The sequence below is a fragment of the Bombus impatiens genome, unplaced genomic scaffold (genome assembly GCF_000188095.3).
Source record: "Bombus impatiens unplaced genomic scaffold, BIMP_2.2 scf_0151, whole genome shotgun sequence".
In the NCBI taxonomy this organism is placed as follows: Eukaryota; Metazoa; Arthropoda; class Insecta; order Hymenoptera; family Apidae; genus Bombus; species Bombus impatiens.
In genome coordinates, this window is record NT_176570.1 from 608,722 (window position 1) to 628,665 (window position 19,944).

Sequence of the window (19,944 nt, forward strand, 5' to 3'; positions counted from 1 at the left end):
TTTCATTGCATCTATAGAGCGTTTCCCTCATAAACCATACATCAACGTGGATTTCCCGAAGAACGTAACCGCGGCGGTGAACAGCACGGTGACGTTCAAGTGTCCGATCGTGTCCGATCTCGAACCGTATATACAATGGCTGAAAGTAGTCGAGTACCCTGGTGACCAGGAGAATTCACCGACCGGCATTCTTCTTCAGGTACAGACAGACCGGATTGCTTAGATGGTGGAGGTTCCTGTGTCTTCTCGATGGATTCATAATCATCGCTTTAATCCTCCACTTTCGAATAAGAACTGTACATATTGTTTAGGTGGTGGAGGTTCTTGTGTCTTCTCCATGGATCTTTAATTATCGCTCTAATTCTTGATTTTTAATTAAACACTACTTGTATAAAATGATTATGTATAATAATGTATACAAATTTTATGTAAAACAAGACAGATTCCAATGGATTCTGGTGATATGTGAACTGTCTGCGGCGATTTTTAAATAATATCCTAGTGACTAACGATACGGTGAAGGAAACATGTGCCGTTTGGTATTTCAGGTGCTGCCACGTGGATTGTTTCATTTTGTTCTTTTTTTACGTTTTAATAATGTCATGTTGCTGTATTCTATCTTCTTTTTTCTTCCGATCTGTTTCTTCGATATTCGACGATCGAGGTCTCTTGAGATCAAGCTTACTTGTAGAAAGATCGTAATAGAAGAAACTGACATGATGTAATAGACATTTTTTACGTGTTATTTCATTCCTTGCTTCCTAATGAATTAAAAAGTACTCGAACTAACTAATATTCCACACAAACGCGCACAAAATTTCTTTAAATTTTCTTCTTTCTTGATTACTTTGAAATTATTTGAATGTCTTTGAGAATCTTCAAAAATGATGAGAAAAATTGTACAACCTTAATTCTCGAAATCTTAGAAATATAATCATAGAATTCCTTAAACCATGAAAATAATTATAATCGTTATTATTAATATCCGATCTCTGTGATACAAGTTTGATGCAATAGTTTGATCTCGAGAGATTTCTTTTCATCTCTTTCTATTCTCTGATACACTGGAGCTTGGTAAAAAAGGTGGTTGGGTCTATTTTTCCTGTAGAGAGCGTGAAACATCGGCCGATACTGACCAGGCCTCCAAGAAACACGACCGTTCTGATAGGAGGCAACGTTACTATGACCTGCGAGGTTCTGTCGGACGCGCATCGTCATCTTGAATGGTATCACGGTTATCACACGTCTTTCGACACTGTCAACAAAACCAATCAAAGTTTCCGGGTGGAGGTCAAGGTGGGCACGTAGAACTACTTGAAATTGCATGCAACACACTCTATTTTCGTTTATACGCTTCCGCTTCTTGTGTCGTCAATAGATCAAAATTAATTTAAAGTTTAAATGTCGCTAAAGCTATTTTTCAAGTTTCCTTGTTTACGATCCTAATAACACTTTCTTTAACTCTAACTTTTTCTTATCCGATATTCTTCGATTTTGCATTGGTTCTGTTAAAGTCTGAGCTACTATTACATAAGCGTCAGTTTTGCATTTTAAACATAGTATTATTCTTCTCATTACTATGAAACGTAGAATTATGGAACAGAATATTACTTTCATCAGAAGATCTAAATTGCACAGTATGATAAGATTGCAAGTAAATTTCATTTTATTTACAAGCTATCTTTGTACGTTTTCAAGTATCAGAATCGCTTAGTTTTCATTCAATTGCAGTTAGCTTCATATTTATAAAGAAGATCATTTCTCTGTAGTTCTTTAAACTGAAACTATGCCATAACTAAAATCGAAGACGACCTTACGTACAACCATTTGCCAAATCATCCCCTTACTTAATCATCTCCTACTCAAAGCAACGAAGCTGTAATCCTCCATTTCTCTAAATCCTACTGAATTCTTTCCAACAGGCGGAAGGCGCGGACAATCCAGAAGTACTGAAGCTATACAACGTGACACAGAAGGACGAGGGGTGGTACACCTGTATAGCGCAGAACGCGTTGGGAGAAACCTTCAGCAGTGCCTATCTCCGAGTAGTCGAATGTACTTAAAACTTTTTGTAATAATAAAAATCCCTTTTCCTTAGTTTTGTTCCTTAGTTATGTTTAGAAGGAGATATAATTGACATCTTTGCAATGGATTCTGCTCTTTCTCAAAATTGTCCAATAAACTTCCTAACGTCAATAACTTCATCATCTTGCTATATTTGCAAGAAGATTATCGCGTTCTGCCTAAAAATAGAAACAGTAAAAATTTCTCTATAAAATTAAAGAAGTATCTCTAGTACTCTAAACGTATACCAAGAAATTTGTATACTCAAACACCTTATAACAATCTTGCCTTTTCGTCTGTCCATCGTCCCCAATTCTAATAAACATTTCTTCATTCTCCAGCTTTGGAGGACCATGGAATACCATTGACAGCGAAACCACAAATTCTCGTGAACGTTCTCGCCGCTGTCCTCTTCATCTTCTTCGCCGTGGGCGTGGTGGTGGTAATATACATTTTCCATCGTCTGAAACGCGAGAAAATGAAGAAGCTGCTGGCCATAGAGACGGCACGTGCCGCAGTCGTGACTCAATGGACGAAGAAAGTGATCGTGGAGAAGCAGAACTTAGTAAACGCGCAGAACGTTCAAGAACCGTTGCTGATGCCCGTGGTGAAGATCGAGAAACAAAAATCGACTGTCGCCGCGGAGGACAGCAATGGAGGAAGTATCTCGGAGTACGAACTTCCGGTGGACAGTGCTTGGGAGTTGCCACGAGAACATTTGACTTTGGGAAACACCCTGGGCGAAGGCGCATTTGGAAAAGTCGTGAGGGCGCAAACAAATACTGGAAAACCCGGGATTCCTTGCGTCGTAGCTGTGAAGATGCTGAAAGGTAGACGCTTTATCCGACGCTTCATTCTGATCGTTCGAAGTTGCTTGAATTCCTCGTTATGATTTTCCTAGCTTCGCTCCTTCTTCACGTTTTTCATTCTTTCTCGCTCGAACTCCTTTTTCATTCGATTTTCATCAAAACTATCTAAAAATAATTCTAATCTATGCAAAAAATTACACACCAATCATTTGACCTAATTACCCAGTGACTAATTTCTCCACAGAGGGTCATACCGACGCGGAAATGATGGACTTGGTATCTGAGATGGAGATGATGAAGATGATCGGCAAGCACGTGAACATAATCAATCTGTTAGGAGCCTGTACACAAGGCGGGCCATTGTACGTGGTCGTAGAATTCGCTCCGCATGGAAACCTTCGTGATTTTCTACGGGATCACAGACCTTCCTCTGGATACGAACCGACCATTGGCCAAGAACCAAAAGAGAAAAAGACTCTCACCCAAAAGGACCTAGTATCGTTCGCCTATCAGGTAGCTAGAGGGATGGAATATTTAGCGAGCAGAAGGTGTATCCACAGGGATCTGGCTGCCAGGAATGTTTTAGTCAGTGATGAATATGTTTTGAAGATCGCTGACTTTGGTCTCGCTAGAGACATACACTGTCACGACTACTACAGGAAAACCACAGACGGAAGACTTCCGGTTAAGTGGATGGCACCCGAAGCTCTCTTCCATCGAGTTTATACCACTCAGTCCGACGTGTGAGTATAAGAAATATTCTTAGTAATTGGATAAATATTCATTTGTTGTAAAGAATTATTTATCTTTTCGAAAGTATAAAATCGAATGGGTCTGATAGCGTCTAACAAAGTGTCCCTAACACTGGTATCATTTATATTCGTTGACTAATTTGAGTCTATCGTCGTAATGTTTCAGATGGTCGTACGGGATTCTGTTGTGGGAGATCATGACACTGGGTGGTACCCCATATCCGTCCGTACCATCCGTAGAAAAATTGTTCCAGTTGCTAAGAACTGGCCATCGAATGGAGAAACCACCGTGTTGCTCCATCGAAATGTAAATGCAACTTTTACAATTTACCATGCGTTTTTCATCGTGACGGAATACTAATACGCGATACTAATAAAATGAAACAACGTTGCAGATACATGTTGATGAGGGATTGCTGGAGTTACCAGCCTAACGAACGACCAATGTTTGGGGAACTGGTCGAGGATCTCGATAGGATATTAACGATAACTGCGAACGAGGTAAGAAACTCGAAATATTCTCTGAAAACCGAGATTGAGATTTTGAAGTTCCTTTCAAGCAGAAGAGAATTTCCAAGCTTCAATGATTTACATAATCATTCGTTTGCCTTGCGCGAGGATTACTCGGTCGTTCGATTATTTCTTCCAATCTTCGAATCTCAGTTATATTCAAAATAATCCTAATGTGTTTGGAATTTAAGGAACGATGTAACGTATCGTTTTAGGAATACTTGGACCTTGGCCTCCCGCAGCTAGACACGCCGCCGTCCAGTCAAGAGTCCAGCGAAGCCGACGACGACGAGGGCGAAGAAAAATTCCCTTACCTACTGTGAAAATCCCACGAACGATCGGTTTTCGCCGAAGATTGTGTAAAAACTCTGAGAAAGATCCGGAATGGACAACGAACGAAAGAAGCGCAGAAGATAGAAGCACGAGAAGGACGAGGGGTCAGATGCGAAGAAGAGAACGAACGAAGATCACGAAGAAGAGAAAGCTATTTTATAGTCGAAGAACGCTGGTGAACGAAAGTCGATCTACCGACTGACCTAGCGAACACGCCAAATAATATAAATCAGTATTGAATTGTTTAGCGCGTATTCCGTAGAATTTAAGGAAGAAGAAAAAGAAGAAGGAAGAAAGTAACGATCGAGGAAGAAAACTCCGGCCTTCGAGGAGACTGATTTTCTTACGAACAACATTGTATTTATTTTCCTGTTATCTTTATATCCTGGGAAATCGATTACTATTATGGAACGTGCGTTTGTTCCACGTGATTCACGTACACGCGTTTCTCAGGTTTCTGTCGTAACAGAATCGTATCGAAGACTTTTGCTGCACACCTGAACTACTATGGCAGCCGAAGCGTGAGATATATAATAAAGAATAAAATTTCTTACAAAATATTCACGTCCAATTTTGTACATGTTATACTACCGTGCCATTGATAAGTGCCTTGGGAAGATGAATGAAAAGAGAATGAGAGAGAGAGAGAGGGGAGATAGAAGGAAAGTTCCGCCAGGGCTTCTTGTATTCGTTAATATGAAGAGAAGAAGAAACACGTACATATATATGTATATGGTGCATCAGGTTTGCACAGAAGAGATACCTGATCTACAGGATCATCTCGAAAAGTGTTTGTAACTAGTCAATTAATAAAACCTGTACGTTTCTCTGTAACATAGCTCGAACTCGGTTATTAAGGTATAATGATATGTATTATGTTAGCGTTTCTACGTGAATGGACTCTAGTGGACAACGAGCGCGAATCTTCGAATTTTTGTAGAAAGATGGAAGAAGATTGTAGATTGTAAGTGAATGATACGATTCGTCGAGTTTTTAATCGTCTTTTTTTTTTTTTTTTTAACCACGCGAGTTTCTACGTTGTGATCCGAACGGGAGTGTCTTCGTCGAGGAGAGACGAATACGATTCAAAGGATATTGTACAGTTTCTTGACAATACGACGGAAGACAATTTTGCACATGACAAATGTTAAAAAAAAAAAAATAAGAAGAAGAAGGAATTGAAAAAAAGAAGATAGAGAAGAAGATGATGGAGAGAAAATTCATTGCATCGTCCACGTGGATGTAAAATGCATAAAGATGTATAAATGGTGCATGCGAGAGGTGCTTAGTAGTAGATAATTTATTTCTCTGTATATTGTTACTTAGGATGTATTTTAGGATGTCGTTAACGCTATTTTTTTTTTTTTTTTTTTTGTATTATTATAGAACGAATGAGGCGAGATACGTGTAAAATATAGAATGGAGATTAATCAATTGATCAACGAAAATAATATACAAAAATGAGAGAAGATTCTTTGTACATAGCACCGATCTGTTTATTTAAAAGTTTTTCTCAACTTTTTCTTTTTCGTTTCGTTACCCAGCACCTAAAGGTAGCCAGTAAATCAGCATTTACCAAGGTAGATTGTATGTATAGTCTGCATAAATATTGGATTATTATTGTAACGTGAGTTTCGTCTCGAATAAATCACTGGAAACTGTACCCACATTACTCAATGTCTACATTTATTATTTCCAGACGTTTTCGCATGGTTTTTGCAATTTTCACGGTTCTTATTAATTTTAGATGTTACAAATTTGGGATTCTGAGAAGGATTGAGAAACGTCGAACGAATTTTCACAATCTAAATATATATCGTTATTCTAAATCGAATCTTTGCAACTACTAAATTATTATTTTTGAGAAAATTCCCCAAGGTTATTGTAATTAATGGGCTGAAAATCATAATGCTATAGGTTGCTTCAATGCTATTTTTCTTTTAATGTTATATACATAATAATAGGTTATAAAAACATTTCGTAGCAGAAAACGAAATTATAACTAATGAACTATATTAATTATTGAATTAAGGCTGAACAATGAGCTAAGCTAAAAACCGTATGACTAACTCATATTTATTAAATGTTTACGATTAAGAAAAGAAACAAATACAAAATCCTTTCAAGTATCTCTAATTAATATAGGTTGAAGTCAAACGAGTCACGCGCGCGTAAAAAATAGATATGCATGCATCGACACGGTTAAACGAATAAACAAATTAGTTTATGATTGATCGAGGACATATTGAGGGCATTGGAGAACTCCCCACCACCAAACGAAACCGCGTGTCCAGAGATAAGCTAACCCATAAGACAAACGATGGCGCTGAGATCAGTTCGTTTTGTTGTCATGAGTCACATTTACACTAAGTTGTTTTTACCAGGTTTTTAGTCGAACGTTTAATTTTGTATTCCTCCATTTCGCTTCGATTCAACGACAAAAAATGCCAAGAATAATACGGACCATACGAATGAAACTTCCTAACGAATAACACGAGTGATAGTTGCCATTGTGTGCTAACACTCGACATTCAGGTTAGAATCCGATAACCCACTTTTTACTGAGCTCAGTACTTATTTTCTCCTTCAGATCGTTGTGTAATAACCTTTATTTTATTTCCTTACAAATTTTAAACTATTTAAACCATGTGTCAGTAGAACGAATTCTATGAGTTTTATGTATTGCCAAATTTTGGCCATTTCTATAATAATGTCATTATGTCAACCATTATGTCAACAGTCTTTTTCTTTTTGGAAAATAATAGTATCGTTAATTACTGTGTAAGATTTTAGTCTTATAAAGTAACAGGTTTAGAACGATTTGATAGCATTGAAATCTGATCGCATTTGTATGATGTCTCAGGTAATATTTATTAAATGGTGATTACCAGTGCCATGGAGAGGAGAATCAAGTTGAAAACACTGAACAGCCACATAACGTGCAAGATATGCAAGGGATACTTGATAGATGCCACTACTGTTACCGAGTGTTTACACACATTTTGCAAAAGCTGTCTAGTAAAACATTTAGAAGAGAAGCATACCTGTCCAACATGCCAAATTGTCATACATCAGTCACATCCCCTCCAATATATTAGCTTTGACAGAACTATGCAGGATATTGTCTACAAATTAGTTCCTGATCTTCAAGAGAGTTAGCATTGTCTTACCATTAATAAAACTGATAAGATAACTTAAAAATCCTCTATAACTGACAACACGATTAATCTGGTATATTTATCTTCAGATGAAATTAAAAGAGAAAGAGAATTTTATAGAGCCAGAGGTTTACCTTGCCCTAAAGATATCCTACCAAATGCTGGAGATGTTGAGGAAGAAAAAGCAACAGCTGATGCACATGCAGAATCAGACTATCACCGTACTGATGAGCAGGTAAAGAGAGATAAAAATTGTGTACTCTATATTTGAATAAGTTTTGATAATTATAAACAGCAAATGTTTTCACAGGTTAACGTATGTTTGGAATGCATAAATACAAGCTTGAAAACTTTAAAACGAAGATTTATTAGGTGCTCTGCCCAGGCAACCATTACACATTTGAAAAAGTTTATTGCCAAGAAAGTGTTAAATGGAATGGAAAAATATCGGGATGTGAGTAAAAATTATGAAAAATTCATATCATAATTTATATTGCATTACTAATTAATGATGCTCTTTGCAGATTGATATATTGTGCAATGATGAATTATTAGGCAAGGACCACACGTTAAAATTTGTTTATGTAACAAGATGGAGGTTCCGGGACCCACCTTTAAGGTTACAATATAGACCACGAATAGACATATAAGACTAATATCTCTATGTTCGATATGCGATGAAAATCACAAAAAATCTTGTACCTATTTTATACGTTTGCTAGTTCTATCCGTGTATTGCTCGTCATAGTACTTATTTCTGTGTTTTTGGCACAGTAAAGAAATTTAATTCCGAGAATAATTTCCTGCGACGAAACAGAGTTGCTTTACACCTGCAATTTTCTATCCCAGCAATAGAAAGAATTGCTTTAACCAGATTACCAATAATCATTAACACGGCATATTGTTACGATAGCAATTCTATACATTCGATTATCATTTTATTCCTTTCTAGTTAAAGTTTGGGATCGTTTGCATATTATCTTCGATTGAGTTACATTAACTCGCCTTTCTGATGTTCGTTACGAATTATTGATCTATATTTGTGTAACGCATAAATATAAGTAGATGAAGAAATCATAGCGACACTGTGACAACGAGAAGGTAACTTTTTCGTTCGCTGACAGTATCGCTAAATGCGATTCTAAATGTTTAGTTTTATATTACCGTGACGCACCTTGCGTGTTCTCGTATCGATCCTTTATAAGTAATGTTTTTAGTTCGGAGATACAGAAATAGCAATCGGTATGTGTCACGGATAAAAATTTGTTGCTTTCCCGCGCATGGCAACAGAACAAAAGATCATCTTTCTTCTTGTAATCTTAAGACGTAAATTTCTTTTTATACATACCCTAATTGTATATAGAATATTTTTGACAGAATCCCGAATATTTGACAGAATATTTGACAGAATATTGCGCGTAGACACAGCTTTGTATTAGAGAAAGGGGAAAAAATGGAAAAAATAACCTGGGTCTAAGTACTGGAAGATTTGGACCCTTTTAACTTTGTATGTTTATGCGCTGTACACATTCTAATTCAGGCCCCGAGTTTCACTCAATACCAGGATACAAAAGAATTTTATCAAACATATTTTCTCGAGGGATTTGATAAGGACAACGATGCGTTGAGCGAAACAGGCAGGGCCACATATCGCTTAGTAGTTAAATGAACTTGTTTTGGCGAACAGTGTAAAGTGAAGGAAACAAAGTTGTGTGATTGTATATAAATATTCTAGAGGGAAGAAATAAATAAAGTGCAGTTTACTTTACAAAGTAACGGCATTTTATGAATGCCAAGGCTTGTATGTTGTACACTATGTGTGTATCTCCATAAATTATTAAATAAATATTATGTTTTGTACAGTATCAACTGAATCGATTAACAAGAATTCAATTATCATCAAAAAAGTAAGAAACTTATAAACTGCGAATGTTTATGCAAATTTATATCTTTGTATGCAGTGGCTACAAAAAATATTTGCATATATTCTTATTTTCCAATGAAACATCTTTTTATCAGGTTCTATATTTAATTGTTATTATACTAACTTTTGTAGTCATATGAAAGTATCACTAAATAATATGAACCTTACTGTGCTTGCATTTAATTAATTAATATGTAAATACTATAACAAATATAATGTGCAAATTCAGGGTGATTTATAGATGTATGTTAGTATTTCAGAAAATGAATCTACATAATAAAATAAATAATGAAAATTATATGAACATTTGCTCTACGTATCTTGGTTTTTGAGTTCATATGACGTGTTTTACTTATTTTAATGTGTAGATTCGTCCCTTAAAGTATTGACACTTATCAGTCACTTTTTATAGTTACTGTTTGAATATTTTATATATTTTTATATATATTACGTGTATTTTGTACATTACTACATCTATAAATTTGTATAATATATGCATAAACATCTGTAGTCTAGTTGCAAAATTCTTTCAAATATCTTAGTCTGTTGAAATGATGTAACGAATTTTTTGAATCGTATTACAGACAAAATGGCGGTAAATTATTATCTAACATTGCGTGGCCACCAAACAGATGCTAAGAAGGTTTATTCACAGAATACTAATTCCATCCGAATAATACAAAGCTACCTTGCCCCACTATTTAGAAAGTCTCTATACACCTTTCAAATATTTTCAAAAGAATGAGAGAACTTGAATCATACAGTTATGCAATAATGATGTTCACGTAAAAAACCATGCAATTCTTAGTTTTTCGATCGATGACACATTTCATATTTTTCAGTCAAAAAATTCGTTACAAATGCTTGCAATTCCATTTTACGAAACAATATTACGATATTAATAGATTAGAGTACACAAACTTACATTAATTTTTCAGACGAAATGCATAGAAATAAGCACCACATTTACGCAGGTAAAATTTTGCACCAAACTAAGCTAATTTCATCATCAAAACACATTTCATGTTACCAAATCTAAGAAGATTCCTTACAAATGCTTACAATTCCATTTTACAAAAAGATATTACGAAATTAATGAATTAGAATGTAAAACTTATATTAATTTCGATACGATACTTCCGCGCGTAAAATTTCGCATCAAAATGGCTTCGCGATTTAAAAAGGTACGCCTGCGCAGTAGCTATACAGGCAGAAGCAAATGAACGCATGCGCGATACATTCTAAGGTAGTTTATGGTCAATGTGCGTCGAGTAGAGACCGTGGCTGCACTGCAGCAACACGGTAAACGTGGATTCGTTGAACTCTGTATGAATTTAATTCTGAGTGTCAGTAATTTTCTCGTATGTCCGATCTGCGCGCAGTTTCGCAGATAAATGAGCTTGCAAGATAGCCTTTTCTCCGAGGACGTGGAGCACGACGTGACTCTATTTTCAAGGGACAAGAAACGGAAAAGGTAGGAGAGCCAAACGATCACATTTCCTGATGCAACGACGCGCCTTTAAAGGTTAGATCACTACGGTCTTTTCACAACGTGTCTTCAAACATTTTTCACTTTCAATTTCTACGAACGTCTATGATACTACAACGTAAAGTTTTCTCCGAGGAATCATCGGTATTAAATCTCTTAAAGATATATCTCAACAATGTAAAAGTACTTGACGTTTGTCAATCACGCAAGAAAATGAGATAATATACGCTGTCATAAATAGAATCGATTTGATAACCCGCAATTTTTATTGGCGATTTAGTTTAGAATGTTAGCAGAGACGCGTTATGTTAAATTTATTTGTATCCTTGACACACAATCTGAAATTCAAAGGCAATTAGAATTAACTTTATAACCTAAATGATTTAGGATACCATAGAACTGTTGAAAAGTGTTCAATGTGTTTGTTATTGATGTGTTTTATGGCCTCTGTGCAGTATTTATAAATATCTTGCACTAAAGGTAAATGGTTGATATCGTTGTCTTCCAGACAACGTATATTGGTCTGTATTACTGCAAGTGATTAAAATATTCGGAAATTAAGGTGTACATATACACAGGCTACTTTGACTTTGAAAAAATATAAATTTCATACTAAATACAAATTTGAACGCTGATTAATTTATTTGCGCTTTTAAGACAATCGTAAATATGCATTTTGACTATAAACCAATATTTCTTGTTTGCACTGAAGATCTTTACATCCAGCATTTACATCATTTACACTCCTGAACAAGAAAATAGCACAATGTGTAAATTCGTAAAACTTTATTCGATAATGAAGAAAAATAGAAAAATAATAAACTTCTTTTGAATATAAACTTACAATATGAAATGCTCTCGGAGTATAAATACGTTTTTCTTACCCGTAAAATTAAAAACTACAAGAATTCAATGAGTCAAACTGATAGCACATACTACGAAAAAATGAAAATTTACTTATATTTACTGAAAATAATACAATGTTAGTATTTTGTGGAGCCCCCTTTCTGTAAACCGTTCTTGCAAGCTCTCCCCAATAATTTTCAATTCAGAAGATCTTGCTGTCCGTTGCAGAACGCCCATTTTTTTTTTTTTTTTTTATCAACAAAATATTTTATAACTATCTGTTGAACGACAGTACTATCTTACTGGAATATATAATTTTTATCAGTACTTGTTACTGCATGTGTTTGTATCTTCAGTTCAATATACCTTTAACTATTCATGCAACTTTATACAAAGACAATTTTCGTTTTTCTATGATAACCAATACCTGCCCATACCATGATGCTTCCTTAGCATCTTAGTTGTCGGCTGCTTGAAACTTTTTCTTCTGTCCATACATCGTGGTAATAATATTTACATCTATCAGGGCCATGTGAAATTATTATGCTATCTTTTTATTCATTCGAAGTACAATGTTTACATCTAAGGATTACTAACATCGACTCAAAAAGCTTGTTTTACAAGATGTACATAAGAAAGACTGTATTTCCATATATACCTCACACATATTATCAAAGTTACAAAATGTGTTATCTTTTTTTCTGCGAGTGTAACATTTCGATTCTTCAATTATTAATGATATAAAATCGAAATTCTTTCGTAAATTAACTTGATATAAATTAAGTAGTGTAAAAAAATGAAACGAGATCACAATCAATTGTCGCGTGATAAAAATATTCATAGATTTTCTTGTTTATAATAGATTGTTCCATTCCATCCTCAGATTGTTCCATTACATTAGACCGTTTTTTCTTTTCTCACATTCCCCGCGCATTTCAAACGTTTACGCGTTTTATTTTTCGCTGTACATTTATATTTTTAGCAAACTACATAGTGTTTTGAGAAACATAAAAGAACTGTGACGCATTGGCAGGTTGCCTGAAGAAAATAAGAATGCGTTTCATAGATGTCAATAGTTCTAATTAACATTTCTGTTTTTAATTAACATCATATGGTTCCTTGCACTTGATTTAGAATATTGCAGTAAGATGGGAATACATAATAAGTTTTTAAGTTACGGTTATTAGTTAATTAGCCCTCCGTAGATGGCGGAAGTTGCGTACGTCGCTAGATAACAAAAGAAAATTTGTACGAAACGTAAATTTTAATGGAACGTATTATCTCCATCAACGACAACGAAAATAATGTACCATACGGTTACACAAGATTAACTGTCACTACAAACACATATTATATAAGAATACCGTAATATGTACAGTTCTTTGATTATTCAATATGCAGTTCCAATATTTCATAAATATTTCATGGACCGTTCGTAATTAAGCATATTCTATCCTTAAAACTTTTAAAATACAATTTGTAGATATTTTATCGATAAAAAATGTTTAATGTCATAATTACTTTGCTTAAGAAATAAGATAATAAAAAGGAAAGGAAAGAAAGCCCCGATCGTCCGCCATATTGAATAATTGTTTAGGTTTAGATGACAAATAGGAAAATTTATTTCTTTTGGCGAAAATTTTGCTATAATTAAAAAAAAAAGAACGCAAACTACTCGGAAGATTAACTAACTCTATAAAACGTTCAATATCTCTGAAGGTAGTAAATATTAGAAGCCCAATAACGACGATGTAAGCGTCAAAAATATCATACGTGTGTTAACCCAAAAAATCCTCACCTCTTTCACTTACGTCATTTGCCACCTAAACTCGTTAATTATTGAAATCACGCGTCAGGGGGACAGATGGTCGATTTTGAATGGCACGAATAATTGTTAATCTATGGAGTGCAACCGGTCTCTCGTCGTATGTCGCTCACGTATACGCATGATTACGTGAACCACGCAACACTTACGAGTCGCACGGGACTCTGTTTCTTCTTTGTAGTTCAAGGCTCGTCGATTTAGTCGTCTCTGAAACGTAATTAACATAGATCTTACTCTTGGAACGACGATTCATCAACCGGATCAGACGATAGCGTGGAACGGTTGTTTTGTTCGGTCTGTTGCAGTCGATTTCTTTTTCTTCTCGGCTTTCATATCTGGCTATAAGAGAAAGAGAAGCGCAGAGAACCCCGATTTATCACGCTACATGGTTCGTTCCACCTGAACGGTTGGCATGTAATTTAACTATCGTGAAACGACGTTAAGGTGAGAATTTTATCTTGTTTTCCAGCATCCATATTGGTCTAGATAGTTTTATTTATCTACCGAGACTGAAATTGCCTTCCACTAGATCTTGAGAGTTCGTTTCCTATTTCCTACTTTTTGTGTATTGCTTGCGCCTGTTCTAATGCTCTCAATGCTTTCTAAAAACATCCGGTTACGACGTTACACATAATAAATTCCGCCTTTATCCGACCGTTTTATTCCGGTTGAACGTAATAGCCGGTTTCCATGAAATCTGATTATGTATGTGAAATGTAACACGGTTGTAACGGTGGTGATGTCGGCGCATAATGGAGAATTTGTATCGGAAAGTTGGCCAAAAGTCGATTTCAGAAATTTTGTTTCGCTTGCAAAATTTTCATTCACAAAAAGAATCGGATACATTACGAATAAATTATTAACGACCTTTTTCTTTGTACGTACGGCATTGAAGTACTTTGAAAGTTTACAGTTGAGTCATTCGATTGCTCTACGAAATAGCATAAAGATAAATTTGGAGAGCCTTAAGCAAATAGTATTAAATTAAGAGAATTATTCAGAGGAAGCATTTAGGCATGAAATATCTTATATAAAATCAGAGTTTAAATATAGATAGTTATGTAAGTTGCAAGGAGAAAATTTTCGAAATAAATGATGAAAGAATAATCAAGAAATTGTTTTTTACATGATCCATAATTTTAATATCGCAATAAGTAATCAGTGTTTAATTAAAAATCAAACAATATTGATGAAGTTAATCGATGTGGCTTGTATATGATCCGAGCGAAAATATTTTTAAGATAATATTTTTTTACTAAAAAGTTGTCCTACATCTTTGCCCAACTTTTTCATGCAAATATCCGTATTATGTGTCTGTGGAATGGCCGAAATGATACGTGATTATTCGGACCAAGGATGGCTCTAATTTTAAGAAAATCACAGAAGGAGAAAGTGAAATGTTATGTAAAAGTTAGCCTGCCTGTGTTCATCTGACAGGATACGGGCAAAGTGGCCCGGGGCAAGGCGGTTACGTTCACCCGTCCTCAGTCCAGTCTCACTTTCAGCCGTGATCGTAACGCGTTCTTTTCACTTTTGCAGGGTACTCGTCTTTCCACCTGTAAACAACTATCGAAGATATATTATACACCAGCTGGTGCAGGACCGTTTTGCCGATCTGCATACATTCTCGATCGGCCAGGGTTCTGCCAGACGGACAGTCGTGTGTTACAAAAGTGACGTGATAAGGTATCGAAGTGCCTATTGTTATGATACATGTATTATATATATAGATAGTGACATTGCTTCGTTAAGTGGCCGTTGCTATCCCCACCACTCCGATCTTGCTTCGTGAAGTGAGCCTTTGATGTTGCGTACAGTCCATCACAAAGGTCTTCGTTCATCACCATCAAGTTCGAAGTATTCTAATCAAGATGTTAGATCCTACAATATTTTTGGTATTCAATTCTGTATTAATTGCAGTTAAATGTATATTTAAATAAATATCACAGTTCCTTACGTCTGTATTTAAAAAAGAAAAGAACTGAAGAAATACAAAATATATAAATGTATATACGTATGTCTATAGGTACGTTATAGCTCTCTATAGGTATCAATTGCAGTTTACTATCTTTTTAGCAGTAATGGAATTAAAGGTTTTGTAATTACTGGTATAACCGTTTTAAGATCTTCGTAATCTAAATATTTATGATTTCTTCAAGAAATACATTAGTATACTGAGCATAATGAGAACTATTTTGTATTGATATGTAAGTATAGATGATTCTGTAGCAAAGTTTATTTTTCATTTCCTTTATGATTACAATTGTGTCTATAGACTTTTACAACTGACTGTATATGATATAAACAAGCACATACATGCCTCTCTCGATAACTAACTAGATACAATCCCGTGGTCATTTAGCAAAGTGCTATTACATTCAATCGTTTCAGTGATATATCACCTGAACAAATCACAAAGTGTAGGATTTCATTATTTCCTGTTGTGAATCATTTAATGATGCCCCTCCATCGATAACCTATCAATAAAGAAGACATTCTGATAACAATTATAGTTCAGCGATTTCTATAATAATTGTAGATAAATATATAGTGTTTGTGTTAAATTGGAGAAGAAATTGTTACTATATTTTAATAGTATATTTTATGAAGTGGATTTTATGTAAAAAATGGATTAATTTTTAATAGATTTATTATAAAGTTAGTAAAAGTACTAAATTATAAACTCTCAATGTTTTTGTATCACGGAATACACCTATTTCTTCGCATAAGATGCAATATCATTTTAACGCGATTAATTTAAAAACGATTATATTAATGCTCGATTCCTTCGAAAGTAGAACTCGTTCTAGATTGAATCAGATTTACGCGAAATTCACAGACGATTCTAATACTGTTACGAAATGAGTTTACAAGAATGAAATTCTTACGACGTAGCAGCAGTAAACGAAAGTGAAACTGACCGGCTCAAGGTCGCGTGACGTAGTACTCAGACGCGTCAGAGAACTATTTAACCGACTTAAAAAAGAAGTATTAAATTAATTATAAAATAACAAGGTTATAATATTTTATTTTTCAATATTCAAGGGACCCAAAATTGAATGGTGAACAGTGTACAACAAGTTGTGTAACGAAAGGTACTGGTACCTTGTTCGAGATGGGCGTTGAAGGTCGACGATCGCCCTCTGCATCTCCAGAACGCGTACGAATTCAAAGACAAGGTAATTAAAAACTTATATTGAAAACTTCATATCTGAAAAAGATAGTGTAAAGTTAATTAAATTTGTCATTCGAACTTTTAGTAAAATCAACGCCAACGGTTGAAATCTATAGGCCGCCAGCTGCCAGGAGGGCCAGAAATGAACTTCAAACAAATATGGACCAAATTCAAATACAAGCAGCTGCAGATTCGTCTACTGCAAAGTAAGAAATTGTAAAAATACTTTCGTCTATTTACTTTTCTTATAATTCAAAGAATAAATTGTAAATATCTTTAACTGAATTTTATTAAGATCTTCTCGCCAGAGAAGGCCAGATCGCGCAGTTTATGTACCAAGACATCGTAGAAGTTTGGAAACAGAAGGGAGTCCTCAGCCAGTAGAATCTATTCGTGTGAGTCGTTCAGTTAAGGACAATCCGTCCTCTGCTTCTCATGGCCAATCAAAATCAAGTTTAGATATCAAAGAAACAGATTCTAGTTTACAACAAAGTATAGAATGTGAACAAAAGGAACTAAATACGTGTTTTGATGATAATCAAAGTAATGATGAATCTGAAATTAATATCTGTCTGCAAGAAGATCCAAAGGACCCGACTTCTTCTGTTATTCCAAAAGGACTTACGATGGAAACTAGTGATAAAATAACAACTAAGCAGTTAGATAATCTAAATGAAGATGTGCCAAATGATACAGACAGTACTACTGCTCCTGAAACTAAATGTGAGACAACTGATACATTTCATTCAGGAATTATTGAAGAACAAGAAATCTCTAGTAATTCTAGTGAAGATAACAATAACTTAGACTCAGTTGAGACATGTATATATAGTGAAGTTAATGTTAATGAAGAAATAGACAGATCTGATAAATGTAATAACGATATTGTTGTAACTAATTCAAATGCAAATAACAAACAACATTCGGAAATTTCAAATAAGGACGAGATAACAAACCAAAAGAACACGCAAATGATGCGTTGCAATATGGTATCAAACGTGCTGATTATCTCAGATAGTGTACAGAAAGAACCACAACAACCTAATAAGGAAGTTATTCCTATTCCTACAGCACTACCAGAGAAGAAAGTAAAAAAGGTTGTGCGGCAGAAAAGTAAACCTGCACCTCCACCTTCTCCACCAATTAAAAAGATTAATAGGGATGAATGTGACTGGGACAGTTTATTCGACGATAATGGTGATTGTCTAGATCCAACTCTTATCGAGGAGGCAAGTATTTATGAATTTACCATTCACCAACATAAAACGACAAAACTATGTACTTTTTTAATGTTAATTACTTTTATTTCAGTTAACAGCGGCTGTTGGTAATGTTGTGATAGAACAACCGAAAAGCGATTACAAACCGTACACTAAACACATCGAGGTATCTAGCGACGAATTTGCTCATGTTGTTGAAATTTACAATTTTCCATCAGAATTTAAAACCAGCGATTTAGCAGCTGTTTTTAGTCCTTTTAAGAATGGTGGGTTTGAACTAAAGTGGGTAGATGACACACACTGTCTTGGAGTCTTCAGTAGTCCTCTTGTTGGTAATTAGAAACGAGTCAAAATTACACCGACATTATCAGTAACAAGTGCTCACCCGTTAAATCGGTTTTAGCTGCTGAAGTATTGGCTTCGGACCATCCATTTGTTAAAACACGACCCTTGAGCGAGGCCACAGCCTTGAGTAAAACAAAAGCAAAAAGGAGCGCGGAATTTTTACAGCCGTACAGAAGTCGTCCAGAAACTTGCGCAGCATTAGCTAGACGACTGGTTACGGGTGCTTTAGGTGTAAAATTAGCTACTGCTAGGCAGGAACGCGAACATGAGAAAAATGTATTACGTGAGGCTAAAGGTAAATATTATTTACACAAAACACTTCTCACAGTTTGAAGCTTAAAAAAGCTTTAAAAAAGCAGAAATAAGTTGTTTTTTCTTTGTTTCTAGAAAAACGTAGATTAGCCAACAAACAGCGAGAAGATGCCTGGGAAGGCATTATACCTGAAAAGTAGCATTATTTGTTGGAAATATAATGTTCATACATTGAGAATTATTTACATCATTATGTAAGTGTTTTATGGCATTTACATGAATTTGTGCCTTACTCATCTATTCTCATTTTTGACAAACTCATTTTTGTCGAACTGATTTGGCGATTGGTTTTGGGAACACGGGAAATTGCTTGCCAATAGATGAGTGTGGCATGACAAAAGTATCAATTAACGGATATACTTGTTTAGGACTGGTAGAATGAACTTTCCAGTGCTTGTTTATTTTCTATGTATTATGCATATCATAATATTCAGACCAGTTGAATGAGCGTGCCTGTTGTACTATTTTCTAATGGAAGGGTATTAAAGCATTTTAACTAAACATCTAGATGAGGGCGATTTACAGCCTTGACATATTAGTGAAACTATATAAAAAAGAACACAGATGTAAAAGCGTTTTATGATATACATATACGGTTATTCTTACCTCGACAGTTGCCTCTCTGTTATAAATTTATATATACACGATAAACAATGCTGTGTTGTGCAATTGTAATACAAGACAATAAGTTAGAATGATATAAACCGAGGATATCCTTTTACACAAGCACGCATGCGTGGACATACATCGATATGCTACAATGACATGTAATCACAGCGTGTCTTCACAGAGTTATGATTTTAGGGTAATGAATTTTACTGAAATATGAAGTGGCATTTTATTATTATATGCAATGTAAGATTATTGTAGTTACGAATTATGCCACTTATTATATTACATATACATATATAAATCTGTTACATGAATGTTAAAGATTTGACGCACAATCACAATATATCAACAGGAATTACAGATTTACTAAGAGAAAAAAATGAATTTGACACAGATTGTATTTTTATATACAATTGTTACCAACAGAGAAATAAAGATATGTATTGCCAAATCCTAGTCAATGTATGCAAGGAATATGTTACCTATATTGTATATTATATTGCAGAATTTTGTCAAAAATTGACAAGAGGATTAAAAGAAAAAGGGAATAAAAATATTTTATATATCATT

General features: G+C 34.9%; 3 protein-coding genes across 16 annotated transcripts in view; all 3 read left to right on the forward strand.

Annotated features, from left to right (window-relative positions):
• Positions 1 to 6,140, forward strand: part of LOC100747636 (fibroblast growth factor receptor homolog 1) — a 112,379-nt gene extending 106,239 nt beyond the window's left edge. For 7 of the 8 annotated variants that reach the window (XM_024365833.2, XM_012382370.3, XM_012382371.3 and 4 more), the window contains 7 exons: positions 1,109 to 1,296; positions 1,923 to 2,055; positions 2,406 to 2,894; positions 3,118 to 3,616; positions 3,792 to 3,932; positions 4,021 to 4,126; positions 4,351 to 6,140. In XM_024365833.2, coding sequence (XP_024221601.1) covers positions 1,109 to 1,296; positions 1,923 to 2,055; positions 2,406 to 2,894; positions 3,118 to 3,616; positions 3,792 to 3,932; positions 4,021 to 4,126; positions 4,351 to 4,458 — 1,664 coding nt within the window. In that variant the 3' untranslated portion in view covers positions 4,459 to 6,140. Of the gene's footprint in view, positions 1 to 17; positions 200 to 1,108; positions 1,297 to 1,922; positions 2,056 to 2,405; positions 2,895 to 3,117; positions 3,617 to 3,791; positions 3,933 to 4,020; positions 4,127 to 4,350 lie in introns of all 8 variants that reach the window. The other variant, XM_033319374.1, reaches the window with a different exon arrangement.
• A 643-nt stretch (positions 6,141 to 6,783) lies between these two features.
• LOC100748568 (polycomb group RING finger protein 3) lies at positions 6,784 to 9,495 on the forward strand. The gene is made up of 5 exons (XM_003487340.4): positions 6,784 to 7,003; positions 7,332 to 7,622; positions 7,716 to 7,861; positions 7,937 to 8,080; positions 8,151 to 9,495. The coding sequence occupies exons 2-5, from the start codon at positions 7,346 to 7,348 to the stop codon at positions 8,274 to 8,276; spliced, it is 693 nt and encodes a 230-aa protein (XP_003487388.1). The 5' UTR covers positions 6,784 to 7,003; positions 7,332 to 7,345; the 3' UTR covers positions 8,277 to 9,495.
• A 1,306-nt stretch (positions 9,496 to 10,801) lies between these two features.
• On the forward strand, positions 10,802 to 19,940 carry LOC100749832 (R3H and coiled-coil domain-containing protein 1). Of its 7 annotated transcripts, none has more exons than XM_024365836.2 (9): positions 10,886 to 11,024; positions 13,892 to 14,154; positions 15,250 to 15,396; positions 16,756 to 16,889; positions 16,971 to 17,091; positions 17,181 to 18,114; positions 18,197 to 18,437; positions 18,509 to 18,745; positions 18,838 to 19,940. In XM_024365836.2, exons 4-9 carry the CDS (start codon positions 16,826 to 16,828, stop codon positions 18,900 to 18,902), a joined length of 1,662 nt encoding a protein of 553 aa, XP_024221604.1. In that variant the 5' UTR covers positions 10,886 to 11,024; positions 13,892 to 14,154; positions 15,250 to 15,396; positions 16,756 to 16,825; the 3' UTR covers positions 18,903 to 19,940. The 7 variants fall into 7 exon arrangements, with proteins under 7 accessions (XP_024221602.1, XP_024221603.1, XP_024221604.1 ...); XM_012382363.3 differs by having other exon boundaries at positions 10,887 to 11,024; positions 14,016 to 14,154; XM_024365834.2 differs by lacking the exon at positions 13,892 to 14,154 and having other exon boundaries at positions 10,802 to 11,024.
• The last annotated feature ends 4 nt before the right edge of the window (positions 19,941 to 19,944 follow it).